Raw genomic sequence first — 18549 nt, 5'->3', positions numbered from 1 at the left:
ATCCCTTAGACACAAACTTATTTCTCTGCTCTGTTTGGGAAGGGAAAGGGGAGACTGTGTAATTCCACTCTAATTGTTCCTGAATTTGCATGTGGAATGTCACAAATCTCCTCCTAAATGATTTCAGCAACTTCAAACTATGAGATATAATGGGTGGTTTGTAGAATGTTTATCAGCTCTCTGATGTTGGGCTAGGAAGATGGTTATGTAAAAAAAAGAAAGGTCCTGTCTTTCTTTGCTGTAAATTTATTGTATTTTGTTTTTCTTCTGTCCCTCCTTTCAGCCAATCTATCCTGAAAAACCAGTCCAAGTTTGTAAGGATGTTTTTCTACCGTAACATAAAAACCAGTCCAAGTTTGTCAGGGTGTTTTTCTACCATAACATAAAACCAGTCCAAGTTTGTCAGGATGCTTTTCTACTGTAACATAAAAATTTTTTAATCAGGTTATTGAAATCTTCATGTACCTTAATGTGTGTTAGAAAAATGTCAAGTGAAATTCATATGTATGGGTGTCCTTACATCAGTGTGTAGGATTTACACTTTGACAAAACAGAGAATGGAAATTTAGATTAATTTGAAGGCACATCCAATTTTAATTGCATGATTTTATCTCCCCCTCTTTTACCCTCCCCTTCTCTCTCTCTCTTTGTCTCTCTCTCTCTCTCTTGACTGCTCCGGTGGCCTAGTGGTTAGAGTGTCTGCTTTGGATTTGTGAGGTAAAGGGTTCAAAATCCAGCCGAGTCATACAGAAACTTATAAAAATGGTACTAACAGCTGCCTCACTAGGCACTCAGCATTAAGAGGTTAGTGTAAGGACTGGTCGGCCTGGTGTCAGGATAATGCGACTGGGTGGGACATCATTCTACATGTCTGCGGCATGATGCCCCAGTGTTAGACATCACTATAAACTGCCACATTGCAGACAGCGTAGTGATATGACTGAAAAATTGTTAAAGCTACATTAAAAATCCAAATCACACACAGTTTGAAATAACCTGTATATTGACAGCTTACATTGGTGTTACCTTTGTGTAATAAATCTTTAATGTGATAAAAGTAATATAGATACATATGAAAAATCCATATACACCACTCCCTCGATAACTCGCGCACATCGGGGTCGAGAAACATCGACCTCACTATAAGTGAGGCGCGAGTTATCGAGGGACCTATAAAATAAGCCCAAAACCAATAAAGTGATTGACGACATAACGGAGAAATAAGGGGGGAGGGTAGGCAGATTATACTGTTGAATACTCACTTTATAATCGTTCTGAGATTAAATGTTAATAAATATCTCTTCATAACGGTGTACTTTATTATTTCCTCATAGGACAACATTAATTTCAGGATAAATTACAGTATATTGAGGCGATCATCAAAATCATTATTCCACGTGGTTTCTGTTCGCTTAACATGTGTACCACTTCACACATTGTGTACTACATCACTAATTTTTATGTTGAATTGGATACATTCTAGTTTTATTGTTTGATCCAAATTAGACGGTTTTTTTTATATACAAAAGATTGACTCTTTTCGAGAAACAGTGTCGATCGAACGATAGATAGATAAATATTTTTGAATGTGATAGAAGTAAAATGGAAAACAAAAAAAAACAAAGGTTAATCAGTACAGACGTATTTAATTGGTCTACAAATTTAAAACAACGTAAATTAGAACGAGTTAATACTTGCCGTTTGTGCCACACTTGACAAATATCAATTCACTTTTTGAAAAAATCAGTTATTTTTTGGTGTGTTTGTTACTTCTTGGTTTCTCTGCCACCGAGCAAAATCCCTCAGATTTCTCAACTGCATGAGCTTTACGTAGTCAACATTTTGGGTCTCCAGCCACCTTATGGCAATATCAAAATATTTGATTGCTTCCTGTGCAGAGGGGTGGGGGTGCAACATCTGCGTCTGCATCACTTTCAACACTTGTGTTACTCCAGTTAGAATCGTCTTCTGCTGCAAATTTGTTCACTATAGAAATAATTATAGTTTCATCTGACATGTATTTGGCTGTGGGGCAATCATTGTTAGCACAAATCCACTCCTCCATATTGTCAAGAGAAACGCCCATCTCAGGACCATGAGTCTGTATGAATTTCTCCCAAACAGCCTCGGCATTAATGACATCAGTTTCACTGAAACATTCTAAGTCACTATCATCGTCGTTGTCTCTGTTACTGTTTTGCTTTACATCAAAGGCAGCTCCAAGACCCTTAATCCAGCACCCGAGGTCTCTTGTAATCGATTTTTTTTTAAATGCAACAAACACTTCCCCAAGTTGTTGATCAAAACAAAGCCGGCATGTACATGTAATTAGGTTCTCACAGAAGTACTCACGGGTTTCAATGTGACGATCGATTGACTCTTTTCGTGTTTTGAATGAACATAATATGTTGTGATTATAATGTTTACACTGAAACGGAATTAAAGGATTAGAACGTGACTTTCACACAGGAAGACGTTTAATTGGTGTTTATTTCATTCTCTGTTGCCACCTGTTAGCATTTACCAGAAGTTTTCATTGATCGCTATTTCACCATACTGTTTATTTACAGTATACTGACAACTATTTATCATAAAAACTTACATAATATATGATATCTTTAAACAGAGGTCTCGCTAGGATTTTAAAACTGGATCTTTCTGCCTCTGAAGTCAATCACTAAATATCAGTATTTTTTCTAACTCGGCCGCTAGTCAAAGCCTTTGAACTAGCCGCCTAGCTGTTGCATCATGTTCTTTTTTTTTTTTTTAATGTACTCTTATAAAATGGCAACAGTACATCAAAGAGTCTTTCAGTCACCGAATTCTGTCATTGTAAATATCAGCACAGTTAACTGATCAACACATTTTCCCACAAAGCAGGTGGCTGAAACAGGACTTGCAAATCTTTGAATTTTCCAGCGCACCTATTACATGCGTAAGGAGGACTCCCGCCTCAGTGATTTTCTGAGTCCCAGATCAAAAATTGGCTTCCAAATACGCGTAATTAAGCGTTTTCGAGATCTCTGAAATTAATTCTTCTTTAGAACTTGCAAATTTCAAAATATGGATTATATTTTTACAGGCATTAATCACCATTTTCGATGATAAAACGAGCAATGTATCAAGGTTTAATTTATCAATTCTTGTCGTAATTTTTTCATGTTCAGCATATTTTTAAAGATATTTTAAATACATTTTCTCTGGAAAAAATCGGGAGCCAAGACGGACACCACATTATAAGCGGGATCGCGAGTTATCCGGGCGCGAGTTATCGAGGGAGCAGTGTACTTATATACATAAGAAAAATTCTTGAATTTGAGTAGATGTCATATTTTAGAAAATTTATTCTATTAAAAAACATACGAAACATGTATATATAGAAAAAATGGTAGTCCTTGTTTGATTTGTATCCCATTGTCGACAAATGTGGGACTCAGAACAGTTCATTACGATATTCATTGTCAGCAGTAGCATCTTCCTGTATAAATGTTCATTACAGGCTACATGCACTTAAATTGGCCTAGATTTTTGGTCTGCCTAAAACAACAAATGTAATCATGTTGCTGAGGCTACCTAAGGGTAATCATGTTGCTGAGGCTACATAGGGGATGAGTCTTTTCACGGAAATGGTTACCGAAGAAGAGAAATTTTTCAGAAACATGTTTACGAGATGCCCAGTTTTCAACTTTCATAACAGCCAGATATATAGTGAAAAAAAATTGTAAATTTAATTTGTATTGGTAGTCATCATAATTATGTTATTTTTTTCCTGTAGTAAAAGTAATTTTCATTGCACAGTAAAAGTGTTCCAATCACTTTGGAAAGTGTAACAATCAATCAGATTCCATTGCTTTGATTCAAGTTTGGTTCTGACTTCTGTTGATGAAAGGTGCATTGTTTTTATTGAAGGTTTTAGCCAGCTTGCTTTAATGAAGGGTTCATGTGTTATTGAAGTTGCTGCAAATGGCATCCTTTGGAGGACGAAACAAATGCCTATTTGTTAATGAATGGGCAACATCAAATATTTGTAGAACAAAGTATGGGCTTGAACTGGCAGCTTATCAGTATAAATAATTAGAAAACAGAGGATTTGTCAAGTTGAGCCCTAGGGCTGCTGTCAACATATTAATTTATTTTTATCTCATTTGCATTGATGACTACTCCACATTCAGTATGCTTTTCCTGGGTCCCATGTATATTTTATTGGAAAAGCCCTCACATAGTTTTGCATTGAAATAAAATTAATATTTTACAGCCATAAATTATGAATTTGTAATGAATACATTAATTTACTTCTCTATTTTGCAATAGACTGTCACCTGTAAGGTAGATTAATTTGGCATTTGATGAGCCTACTTTGACCTATGTTTCTGTTTCCTGCAGATTAAACTTGGGCCTTTCCACCAATGATTGGAAAAACAACTTGGAAATATTACCAAAGCTGCCACTGCATATCCATGTTACATCGTTTACTAAATAATATCATGCTATTGCAATGTCATGCATCAAAGCATTCCACAAAGCATCTAATCAGTTGAGGTGACTTCCTCATAGCTAAAATCATTCGCTAGAGTTTCTGTTGAGCTGATTTCCTCTTGTCAAAACATTCACTAGAGTTTCTGTAGAGGTGATTTTCTCTTGTCAAGACATTTGCTATAGTTTCTCTAGAGGTGATTTCCTCTTGGCCAAAACATTCACTAGAGTTTCTGTGGAGGTGGTTTCCTCTTGGCCAAAACATTTGCTATTGTTTCTGTTGAGATGATTTCCTCTTGGCCTTAGCCAAAGTATTCACATGTGTTTCTGTTGAGGTGATTTCCTCTTGGCCAAAACATTCGCTAGAGTTTCTTTTGAGATGATTTCCTCTTGGCCATGGCCAAAGTATTCACCTGTGTTTCAGTTGCATTGATTTCCTCTTGACCAAAATATTCGCTAGAGTTTCTGTTGAGGTGATTTCTCCTGGCCTTGGCCAAAGTATTCACTTGTGTTTCTGTTCAGGTGATTTCCTCTTGTCAAAACATTTGCTAGAGTTTCTGTTGTGGTGATTTCCTCTTGGCCAAAACATTCACTAGAGTTTCTGTTGAGGTGATTTCCTCTTGGCCAAAACATTCACTAGAATTTCTGTTGAGGTGATTTCCTATTGTCAAAACATTCGCTAGAGTTTCTGTAGAGGTGATTTCCTCTTGGCCAAAACATTCACTAGTGTTTCTGTTGAGGTGATTCCCTCATGGCCAAAATATTTGCTAGTGTTTCTGTTGAGGTGATTTCCTCTTGGCCAAAACATTCACTAGTGTTTCAGTTGAGCATATTACTCAGTCACATTAATGACAGGAATTAATTTCTGCTACTTCATGAATCCAGCTCTCCTGGAAAGATGAACAAATTTGTTTCTTCATTATTATTATGTTTACTTAGCCTTGTCACCACTGTGTGGCTGCCCATATATTAAATGTATTTCCTTTTGTAGCTTTTGCATGGGAGAAGTAGCATATATTAGCAAACCTCCCCAAATCTTTAGGATTTTTCTCTGGAATTTTCAGACTGTGATCTGCTAAGTTATTATTATTGTCTTATCGTTGCCTTAAGCATTGATTACTGTATTTTTTTCTCTCTCCATTTTAAGTATATTTCACATATTTACCCACCACTGTGATCATGCCATTTCACATTTTTGCTTCTTGCATGCTGTAATAACATTATAAATAACACTTTCAGATTTCTTTATGTTTTATAAGTTATAACTTCAGTGCTTTAATTGGTGTACAGTTTGCACTTCTTTTGTTGGTCATTACATAACTTTGTATTGTACTCAGTTTTATTATGTTACGTATTATGGGCCAGAGGCCTAAAGTACTGAATAAACTTTCTGTTCTTTTCATTGCCCTTTCAGGTACACTGGATTTATACTGCCTATTTAATTGCCCTTACAGGTAAACAGTGGATTCATTCTGACTTTTTTATTGCCCTTACAGGTACACTGGATTCATATTGCCTATCCTTTGCCCTTACAGGTAAACTGTACAATGGATTTGTACTGCCTTTTACATTGCCATTACCAGTATAATGGATTCATGCTGCCATGGCAGATGCTGCTGGGTCTTTTCTCTGTAGTGCAGTGGATGAAGGTCCAATCACATGCTGCAGCAGGACCAGAGAGCCTATAAGTCTCGTGTAAATGTTTGTTGTTTGTTTTGCCTTCTGTACCAGCCCATGACCAGTCTGGTCAACAGATCATCAAATGCCACTTTTGAGGTTTTGTAGTCGAGATGAGTTGGATCCAAACCAGTTGACCATTATGTCATCTTTGGTCTGCTATGGGTATCTGCATGGTCAGTTGGCTGTATCACCACTAGCCCTGTAGCTTCTTTGGGAATCATCTAAGCTATCTGTTCTTGCAACAAGGTTCAAAATCTAATTTTTTTCCTGAGTGCAGGTACCATACCATGCTGATTACATATACCTCTTGTTTTAAGCCTGGTGTGGTTTACGTAGAAATACAAGTCTTCTAAATGAGGACAACTTTTAGATTTGAACAAGCTCCCACATGAATGTGGAGACAACCTCAGTTGATGTATGAGTTCAAATACTATGTTGGCTTTAAAGCTCTGATCAATGAGATCTTTAGGATATTTTTATTCTGGCCAAGTTCCTGTCACTGCCATTATTGAACCATGCATATCATATAATGGCTTCTGGATGTGGATAATAAAGACAACCAGGCATACCAGGTAATGGCTTCTGGATGTGGATGATGAAGATAACCAGGCATACTAGATAATGGCTTCTGGATGTGGATGATGAAGACATCCAGGCATACCAGGTAATGGCTTCTGGATGTGGATGATGAAGACAACCAGGCATACCAGGTAATGGCTTCTGGATGTGGATGATGAAGACACCCAGGCATACCAGGTTAGGGCTTCTGGATGTTGATGAACAACCAGGCATACCAGGTATGGGCTTCTGGATGTGGATGATGAAGACAACCAGGCATACCAGGTAATGGCTTCTGGATGTGGATAATGAAGACAACCATCCCTGCTTTCATTTATTCCCACAGTCTCTGAAAATGAAGGTGATTACTGTTCATTTGATAAGATTTGGGACACTGGTATGTTCAAAGCCTTCTCACAAAGTTAGTTACCAGCTTTTTATTCATCATGCTGGTAGAGAAGCATTTTGGCACATGCCACACATATGTGCTGAGTTTGGATAAAGAAATAATGGTATTAAACGTGTTTGCCCCATGTTTTTGTAAAATGGACTGTCAAATGTTCCTGCTGACATTGTAGTTGATGGGAAAATGTTTCTACCTTGTCTTTCCTTGTCTTGTGGAGAAAGAGGCCCATTTTCATGTTTTGAATAGAAAAAAGTTATAAAACAGCTTCACTCAAGAGCTGCATTGTTTTTAGCCCATGCAAGAATTGTTACCTCTCTCTTCAGAGGTTATATGAGGTACATGAAGTAGGTTGAACAGAAATTGGATTTTCAGTTCACCCTGCCCTCTCTTTTGGCCTGCATTAGACTAAGCTCAAAGGTGGGACTGTAGCCTGAAAACCAGATAGACTCTGATTGTTTTGCCTACAGCAGTATTTTAGATGGTAACAAAAACAAGTTCATATGGTGACTTTCTTCACAGTACTGAAAACAGTCTGTTAAAGGGTTCAGAAAGTCCATTTTCTTGTCCACTAAGCCTGCTAGTAAATGAAAATGTCTGTTTTTGTCACCTGCTGACAATGTCACTATAGATGCCAGTCTGCTCAATTTTCACAAAATTTGTTTTGACCTCACTCTGGGCAACAAATATGTGTTATGTATATTTTGATTTAATTCATATTTGATTTAATTTAATTGTTTGTAAGTTTTAAAATCTTATTAGTTTGACCTGACTGTTTAATTGTAAACACCAAACTTTGCATCTTGAGAATGAAGTAAACAACTTCTTTTTATTAATCCATTCTTAATGTGTGAATGATGATAGTGAAATTGAGGCTGACTGGGACTATGTGCCTTTAGACATAAATACTTCTACACTGTTCTTGAAATTCTGAAGAGTTGACTCATCCGGGAATCTGTTTTGCATCTCATGTTACTGTATAACCTTGGTTTATAGAAAAATTAGTTAGTCAGGATTCCAAACACTGGGTTGTAACAGTGTTCCTTTTGTTGTTACAGTTTGGAGTTATATTTTAATTTTTATTCAAATTATTTGGATTCTAAATGATTCTTTTTCCTGGATATATTTGAGTGCTCATACAGAATTGTTGGACAAAGACATTTATTAAAACTTTATTTGGAAATTCAAACACCGGAATATTATTTGTGAATCAACAAAGAACTGTAGACACATCTGTAATATAAGGACACAGTGATCCTATTCAATGTGGAATGAATTGCCCACTGAACTTAAGACACAAAGACACAGTGATCCCATTCAAGAGATCTCTTAAAACTCTCTTATTTCAACTGCAAGAACAAACTTAAAGACCTAATAATGTTTCCTACCTTCAATATTTTCAGCATTTTTTTTTATGTTTCTAATTTCATGGTGTTTGTTTTTGTAATCATATCATTATATATGTTTTTATGTTATAGGTGTTGTCTAATGTTGTAAAGCGTTAGAGCTTCTAAAGATTAGGTGCTATACAAAGTCCTCATTATTATTATTATTATTATTATTATTATAAAGGCTACAGTATACATCATCGCCTTCCATTTCAGATTTTTCGTTGGGACTTGAACTTGAATTCATTAGAACATTTTATTATTAGGACTTCAAAAATTTAATTCATGGATTATTCTTGGATTATTTTTGGATTTGATTCTTAAAACCGCAAGTTCTTATTTTTTCATTTTTACAGTGTTTTTCCAGGGAAAAAAATTATTTGTTCAATTTTTCAAAGCTTGTTGTTTTCGCTCTTTCTTTTCTCACTGTTTTTTAGAGTCTAAGCATGTAACAATGGGTAATTAAAGTTGTTTCAAATCGGTTTAGATTTCATTCATCTAGCTCCCCCCTCCACTTTCAGTTTGCCTTTCTTTGACAGGTAATACCTGAACCTTGAAGTTGTCAGTTTTGCATGAGATATATACTTTCCCCCAGCAAGTGGACAGTGGAGTTTTCCTGGTGCCAGAATGAACCAGAAGCTTAGTAAAGTGATAGACTTGAGCCAGCTCAACAAGTTTATAGGTGTACTAAAGCCCAAGATGAAAACGGCATGGTCAGTAAAAAAACTTAAAGTGGGGATGAGTCTTGATTTGACAGATGCCTGCTTTCACACATTTATTCGCTCATGGTTCTGGAGGGTTATGTGTCATTCTGGCTGGACCAGAATCAATGGGCTTGGACCTCAACAGTTGCCTACATCATCACCCACTTCATGCCCACCTCGAAAACAGCAACTGCAGTGTAACTTGGTGATGTGTTACAGTAACACATGGTAGATTGTGGTTCAAGATATGATATTAATAGTTTAATCCACTGCCTCTCTCATTGTGGTTTTTTATGAATAGGGAGAAGTCAGATCTCTCCCCTTCCCATATTTCTCTTCAGCTTGGTATGGAGTTCCTTGTCTCTATTAGTTCATTTTTGTTCCATGTGCATTGCACAGATTGTCAAAATAGTTGAACCAAAGTCCAAGAAGGCAAGGATATCCTTAAAGAAACTCCTCTGACTTCAGACCTTCATTTTGGATAACTCTTTCTGCACCTTTTGCAAATAGCTCTATTAGCTCAGTTGCCATGATCTGCAGATCCTGATCTTAACCAAGATGAGATAATTCCTGCATCAGTGGCAGAACCAACAATGGAATTTATCAACAGTATGGATGCCAGCAAGTATGATTGTGTTTTTGGGGTTGCAACTAGAATGTTGTTCAAACAGCTGTCATCTGCTATCATACAAGATGGCCTTAACTTAGCATCTTAGCTTGCAGAGTGAATGAATTGCATACGCTTTGGATCAATCCAAGCTACCATAGATGGTTTGGTAGTTCAAATGACACAACCAGGATGCATGGCCAAAAACCAGATGCCATCCACAGGAAGCCAGAACGTGATAATTTTCTCCTTCTCCTTTCTAGATCCATGAAGAGAGGCAAGATTCTGTGATACAGTGTGTGCTTTCAAGTTCTATCTGATATACACTGAAAGCATTCATCAAGACTGACACACTTTCCCTCCTGGAGAAAGAGGAGATCAAGACACCAGTCCTCATACTTTGGTCTCTTGGCTGTGAGATTATTATGAAACTTCATTGTCCATTCCATAATCTCACCATGCTGCTGATAGAGCAGTTCTGTCTTGCCTTGCATACTTCACCATCTGAGTTCTCCATTAGGGAGCAGTAGTAGTTCAGTTGGCACAGCATCCTACTCATAATCAAAGAATAGTATGCTGGCATAGTGTTGGACCCGTTTTTCTAAGATTGAAGGTAATGAAGGTGTCATTAGTGTTCATCTTTGCACCCACTAGAGACTGGATGGTACAGCTGTTGATTGTTTATACCTGACTTCCTTATCTTTTAATTGCCTCCATGACAATTTGCTGTGTAAAGTGCCTCAAGATAATTCTAAATGAGCTCCAAGCAGATCTGTTTACCATTTATACATGCTACTTGTTAACAAGTGTATAATAAGGTGGTGGTTTTTGTTGTTTTGTTTTTCTTCAAAGATTTTTGAAAATTAAGTTTTTTAAAACATAATAAAAATCATGTTTTCTTTGTGATGCATCGTATTATGGCAGGTATGCCATTTTTGAACTGTTACTCTGTGAAAATATTTCTGAGGCAGAATGTGATAGAAAATTGTCAAGGTATTTTGATTGTCCTTACCTGGGCAGACCAAAAGCTAAAACCAAAATTTGATCACTTGTTATCTACAGTAGGGCCTAATGGGCAACTTTGTCCATTACTAGTCAGGAATTTTTATTGAGATACTTGAACCTGTCCTACACTAGTACTTAATATGCATACAGATCTATTTACTTACTGGTAGATAATGATTAACGTATGTTTGATTTTGATTTAAAGAGTTGCATTTTCTGTTTCAGAACTGTGCCCTACCAGCCAGAAGTGAGAAGGAAGTATTTGAGAACATGAAATTGCAGTACATAGAACCTTGGGAGAGAAACTGCTGATCAAACATTCTCTGAACTGAATAAGTTTTTCTTTATTTCTTTGATAGCACAGAGTAAAAAACAATAGTTGACAAACTGCTGATGAAATGAATGATTTAGAACAAAAAGTGAAGCCGAGATCCTTCCATTGCAGTTAAGGTATAGTTGTGCTCAAGACCCATTATTTATTGTGCATACATGTTTAGTGTATTACAAGACCTATGATTTATTGTGCATACATGTTTAGTGTATTACAAGGCCAATGATTTATTGTGCATACATGTTTAGTGTATTACAAGACCTATGATTTATTGTGCATACATGTTTAGTGTATTACAAGACCTATGATTTATTGTGTGTACATGTTTAGTGTATTACAAGACCTATGAGGGGCCCCGAGTGGCAGAGTGGTCTACATCGCTCTCTGTTACGGATCACTGCCATCTCACCTCTGTCTTCGTGGGTTTGAGTCTCAGATTCAGCCAATGTGGGTATGTTAGAAAGCTTGCCAGTAGCTTCTCAAGGGTCAGTGGTTCTTTCCGGGGATTTCCTGGGTTCTTCCTCCACCATTAAAACTGGCCGCCATGTATAGCCTATCATGTGCTGAAAAATGGCATTAAACCCTACAACAACAAGACCTATGATTTATTGTGCATAAATGTTTAGTCTATTACAAGACCTATGATTTATTGTGTGTACATGTTTAGTGTATTACAAGACCTATGATTTATTGTGCATACATGTTTAGTTTATTACAAGACCTATGATTTATTGTGCATACATGTTTAGTGTATTACCAGACCTATGATTTATTGTGCATACATGTTTAGTGTATTACCAGACCTATGATTTATTGTGCATACATGTTTAGTTTATTACAAGACCTATGATTTATTGTGCATAAATGTTTAGTTTATTACCAGACCTATGATTTATTGTGTGTACATGTTTAGTTCATTACAGGACCTATGATTTATTGTGCATACATGTTTAGTGTATTACAAGACCTATGATTTATTGGGCTTAAATGTTTAGTTTATTACAAGACCTATGATTTATTGTGCATACATGTTTAGTGTATTACAAGACCTATGATTTATTGTGTGTACATGTTTAGTTTATTACAAGACCTATGATTTATTGTGTATACATGTTTAGTTTATTACAAGACCTATGATTTATTGTGTGTACATGTTTAGTGTATTACAAGACCTATGATTTATTGTGCATACATGTTTAGTGTATTACAAGACCTATGATTTATTGTGTGTACATGTTTAGTGTATTACAAGACCTATGATTTATTGTGCATACATGTTTAGTGTGTTACAAGGCCTATGATTTATTGGGCTTAAATGTTTAGTGTATTACAAGATCTATGATTTATTGTGTGTACATGTTTAGTTTATTACAAGACCTATGATTTATTGTGCATACATGTTTAGTGTATTACAAGACCTATGTATATTTGGGCTTAAATGTTTAGTGTATTACAAGACCTATGATTTATTGTGTGTACATGTTTAGTGTATTAGATGTGTAGTGCATTAGACATGTGTAGTGTTTAAACATGTGTAGTATATTATGAATATGAGGAGTCCATTTTATACAGGGTTATTTATTTTGAATTAAATATTTCATCTCGGTTCCATGCCAAAATGTTCACACTCATTTCACTGTTTCTTTGACCATCGTTTATATATAAAGTTGGTTTATACAATATATCCATTTTGTCAGTTCAGTATTTGTTGATGAATACAAATGCACATACATGTACATAAAATGGACATTTCCCTGTTTGTATGCAAGTAATTCTAGCCATGCAGCTAAACAATTTACCCTTCAGCAAATAGATGAGAGTACCTAGACAGATCACATGACTGTTTTACGCAGTACTCGAACATTAACCAGATGTTGAAAAAAATATGACTTTTCACCCATTTTTTTATATCTGTATCACTTTGTGAACACACACACACATGCATCACATTATATTGGTGATAATTACATTTTCAATAAAAACATTTGTACAGATGCTACTAGAGACCTTGGTTTATGGTTTACAATAAATGTAAACTTGCATGCTATGTAAATCTTGTGTAGATTGTTTGGCAATTTATTATGACTCTGAACACAAATGAATACTATAAGAATGCTTATATTAAAATTGTATGGGAAGATGTCTTAGATCGATTAAGACTTTTCAGCATTTACAGGACAGACAACATATAAATAACATTCATATCAGACAGTGTTATTATTAATTCTTAATTCATTTCAACACAACACTGCTGAAATAATCTTTTGATATATTGTTCATTTATATCCTGATATATAGAATGTTCAACTAAGTTTGCAAACATCAATCACCAAACTTGAATTTGTATGTGTGTATGTCTTTAAATTACCTATGAAGTCAGGCCAAGAAAGCTTATGGTATGGCCCAGCATCTTTTGTGCCATGTCCATCTATCAGTAATTCAAGGTTCCATGCAACCGGAAAATCAGGCAAAGATTGGGAGAAATTATAGATTCTTTTTCCTGATCATAGAAATGTCCTTGAATTTTGCAAATTTTTGATAAAGTCAGGAAAACACCAGAACAGAAACAATTACATAATTGAGTTTATGAGTTGACTTCTTACCAGAATATTTGGAGGATGCAGTATGGATCATTTGGGTGCTTGCCGTAAACATATTTATATAGTCAACCAAATACTCAGTCAATCAGATCTGGCTAGTAGATATGTAAGACCACAAGTTAGTCCACAGAAAGCCCCCATATCTATAATGTCTTATGTATAACAAGCCAACATGTATGTAACAAATGATTTCATAGAGATAAATTATACAGATTATCATCAGCACTTTCTGTATTGATATCAAAACTTATCAAAATGTGATAAAGCATATTATTGGATAGTAAAGGAACATGGTCTTAAACATTATTGTCAATAGTAACCTTGGCAACAATTCAACTATTCAATAAATTATCCTGTGAAACATTGCTAAATATATTTAAAAAATATACCAATTTATTGGTGAGCTAAAATGATTCACTGTGCCAGCTAATAACCTCATTTTTCTGGACCAATGAGAGGGCAGAATTCCATCTACTTTTAGTTTAAGTTAGTATGATCACAGGCAAGTCCAGCAGTAATGTCGGAAAACTGGCGGCCATTCCTTGTAGATAGTCATTTGTCAAATTTGATGTAGTCTAAAATATTAAATCTCTTGGCTGTCAGAGCATTGGTGCTAAAATATTACGCTGTGTAACTGTAACTATGTTTTAGCTAAATTTTATGATACGAGCATTTTTGAGTATTAGTTCAGGTTTGTGGACTAGACTGTTGACATCAGCGGATTTTACAGAATATTCAAGCATTTTTATTTTTCAATAGTAGTTTATTATTTGGAATTTCTTGTTGCCAAAAAATTTAAATCAATCCTTTTGTAAGATATTCTTTCTAAATGATAGATTTTTAACAAAATTGCCTTAAGGAATTTAGGGATGTTCCATTTAAACATACATGGTACCCAGGGAAGGCAGTTTTTTAAAAATATATGCCAGAGTACTTTGATTTTACAGAGTTCATATTAAAATGATAAGAAAATTCTTAACTGCATCTATTGGTGAGCACCCTACATTAAAAGTGCTTTCCCTGGGTCCCATGTATGTTTTAACGGAACAGCCCTTTTGTTGTTCCTGAATTAATCAGTCCTATTAATGTGGGGTTTTCACTAAAACACTATTTTGTTGCTATTTCTTATATAAATTGTGCTCTTGTGACTGCCAGGATGCATCACAGCCATCTTAAAAATGTTAAACATAACTTGTGCATGAATGTTGGAAATAACATGTATTTTCTCTTAATGAATGATGACATTTATATGGAATGTTTCCCTCATCTATGAGTGGTGGCATTAACATGGGGTTTTCCCCTCTTCCAGAGTGGTGGCATTAATGTGGGGTTTTCCCTCTTCCACAATGGTGGCATTAACGTGGGGTTTTCCCTCTTCCACAATGGTGGCATTAACGTGGGGTTTTCCCTCTTCCACAATGGTGGCATTAATGTGGGGTTTTCCCTCTTCCACAATGGTGGCATTAACATGGGGTTTTCCCTCTTCCACAATGGTAGCATTAATGTGGGGTTTTCCCTCTTCCAGAATGGTGGCATTAATGTGGGGTTTTCCCTCTTCCACAATGGTGGCATTAACGTGGGGTTTTCCCTCATCTGTGAGTGGTGGCATTAACATGGGGTTTTCCCTCTTCCACAATGGTGGCATTAACGTGGGGTTTTCCCAAGAAACTAATTCACCTGTTTAAGTCAAATACACTTCAATGAGCTTATGAACACAGCAAATTTAGAACAGACTTTGCTTTTAGGTTGTTGATTCAAGCTGAGGACTGTTTCAGTAAGAAAACCTTGGTACCCAAGGAAGGCACTTTCAACATGAAGTAGTCACCCATAGATGCAATTTAGAATTTGTATCATTTTTATATGAACACTTTGAGTAATCAGAGTACCCTGGCATATATATTTTGTTTAAGAATGCCTTCCCTGGTTGCCATGTATGATTAAATGGAATAGCCCTGATTAGATGGTGGAAATCAAACATGCAGCCTTATCCACTGAGCCACCTCTGCTGCATTGAGTGGGGATCTCAGTGGCTGCCAAGATATTATTTCAACTCCAGGGGTTGAGGACAGGCTCAAAAATCCATGCTGCCTGCATACATTAATTCCATTTGAAATGCCACTCTAGGTATACAGAATTTACGATATATATTGGGACACCATAAACTAATTAAGTAATAGTAATAATAAAGTAATATTTTGTGTACTGTATGTACTGGGACAAATCTTTGGTTTTGAGTTACAAGTTCTGGGATACCTTTTCATTCGTAATATCAATGCCTGGCTGGTAAAATGATTAATAAAATGTATCAAATGTAGGATTTGCAGATAAAATCAATCATAAATTACATTTCCAAAAATGCACAGACTTAAATTTTATTAAAAATAATGCAATAAAAAAACTGGTCAGTGTTGTTGTTTTCACCATTCTGGGTTTGTAATGGCAGCATTCGCTTCATTTTCTCAACCCACTAATCGAGCTGCAAATTTGATCCTTGTTCAGTGTCAAGTAGAGCCCTAAATTCAGTTTGAAAGAGTTTAGTTGAACTTGATAATGATACACAGTTGACACCTATTTACCTGTTGCATTTCGCTTTAATAGATTCATCGTGTAATGTATACTAAAGTGTCACTTACAGAGCCCTACTTGTTCCACTGTTTCAGTTTATAATTTGAAATTCTTTTTAATACCAGTTAAAAGAAACCAATGTCAGTTTATGTATATCAGCCAACTTTGTATATTAAAAAGAATCTGCATACCTAAAAGAATCCAAAACTGGCTTCTGGAGTTGGCTTGGTTTATAAATAAATTTAAAAGACCAGTTAATACCAGAACCCAAGTTTCTGTTGCCTACCACTCTGCTATCATAATTTATAAAGAGAATGATGTCTCCAGTTAAAATAGCATTCACAGCATTGAAGACCACTTTTGTAATCTGTGTTAACAAAAATATTGTCATTTGCACCCACAGTGATGTATTTAATAATGATTTTTATTTGCAGCTTTGGAATAGTGCACTGTTGGTTATTTTGTACCATGTACCATGTCACACATGATTTGCTGATACCTTGAAGCAATCAGTTATTTCTCTCTCTCACTCTTGTTTGTGGTTTTGTCGGATCTATTTTCTGGTCTGGTAACATAATGAAACTCTTGAGGACAACCAAACATGATTAATTTATATATCGTCATGTCAATGAACAATATGTTTGTGTTTTTACCTGACATAAGTGATACACACTAGGGATGTATATGCTTCATGTCAGTGAACAATATGTCTATGTTTTTACCTGATATAAGCGGTACACACTAGGGATGTATATACTTCTTGTCAATTATGCTTCATGTCAGTGAACAATATGTCCATGTTTTTACCTGACATAAGCAATACACACTATGGATGCATATGCTTCATGTCAGTGAACAATATGTCCATGTTTTTACCTGACATAAGCGATACACACTAGGCATGTACATGCTTCATGTCAGTGGACAATATGTCAGTGTTTTTACCTGACATAAACGATACACACTAGGGATGTATATGCTTCATCACAGGACCATGAGGATTTTGGACAGTGGATAAGTTTGTATTGTTTGCACATAAATTGCTTATGAAGAACAAAAGAAAAATTGTATTTATGTACATTATGAGGTGGGGTGAGGGCAAATTCAACATAATTTGTTTAATTTTTGTAAGTTTTGAGACATGATCTAGGCAAAAAAAAATTGAAACATAAATTATGGAGGGGGGGATTATTTTTATCGTGTTGAAAGATACACAGTAAATACAATTATTTTTTACTGCTTATCTGTACAAGGTAATGAAAAATTTCATGATGTGCAAAATTCAATTGCTGGTCAGATGCCTAATCCCAAAACCCTAATAGTCCAAAAAATAATGATTCATCCAAAAAATCCTTTTTTAAAACAAACTGTATTCTACTTTCAATCATTTTATGAAAGCATTTGATGTCCTAATGAAAGCTATTTGCTAATTTACCTGCATTGGAATACAGACAAATAAAAGGATATAATTCCTCAGAACAGAATGCAGTTGGTGATGATAAGGAAATTTTTTTATCATAAAAATTGAGATCGTCATTCAAATGCTGTGTTATTTTATGTAAAGCCTTTGGTTTGGGAATAATGGGGTGAAACATTTTGATAATCCTTGAAAATAAGTAATCCTTTGTGAAACTGAACTCTCCATCTCAGTGATCACTATTAAAGGGCTTTTGCTTTGTTCAGACCAGACTGAATATCCACTCTGGTCACTAGAGAAGGGCCCTTCTTAAAGAAGTTTCAATATCCACACTGGTCACTAATAAAGGGACCTTTTTAAAGAAGTTTCAATATCCAAACTGGTCACTAGTAAAGGGACCTTTTTAAAGAAGTTTCAGTATCCAAACTGGTCACTAATAAAGAGATCTTGTTAAAGAAGTTTCAGTATCCAAACTGGTCACTAGTAAAGGGACCTTTCTAAAGAAGTTTCAATATCCAAACTGGTCACTAATAAAGGGACCTTTTTAAAGAAGTTTCAATATCCAAACTGGTCACTAGTAAAGGGCCCTTTTTTAAAGAACATTGCTTTGTTCAGACCAGTTTAAATAAGCACAATTATCACTAGTAAAGGGTCATTTGTAAGGAACACATTGCTTTATTCAGACCAGTTTAAATATCTACACTGGTCACTAGTAAAGGGTCATTTTTAAAGAACACATTGCTTTATTCAGACCAGTTTAAATATCCACACTGGTCACTAGTAAAGGGTCATTTTTAAAGAACACATTGCTTTATTCA

The 18549-nt window shown here is 35.5% G+C and overlaps 1 protein-coding gene across 1 annotated transcript in view; it reads left to right on the top strand.

Moving 5' to 3' along the window:
• Positions 1-12833, top strand: part of LOC149771854 (DNA nucleotidylexotransferase-like) — a 48194-nt gene extending 35361 nt beyond the window's left edge. Inside the window, exon 9 of the mRNA XM_089948129.1 lies at positions 11044-12833. Within this exon, the coding sequence (XP_089804255.1) occupies positions 11044-11130 (87 nt within the window). The 3' untranslated portion in view covers positions 11131-12833. The remainder of the gene's footprint in view (positions 1-11043) is intronic.
• Positions 12834-18549: the final 5716 nt, after the last annotated feature.

This window comes from Sinohyriopsis cumingii, unplaced genomic scaffold, assembly GCF_028554795.1.
Source record: "Sinohyriopsis cumingii isolate HCF-2022 unplaced genomic scaffold, ASM2855479v2 utg001628l, whole genome shotgun sequence".
Taxonomy (NCBI): Eukaryota; Metazoa; Mollusca; class Bivalvia; order Unionida; family Unionidae; genus Sinohyriopsis; species Sinohyriopsis cumingii.
Note: the sequence above shows the minus strand (reverse complement) of the source record. Positions and strands in the feature narration are given on the sequence as shown.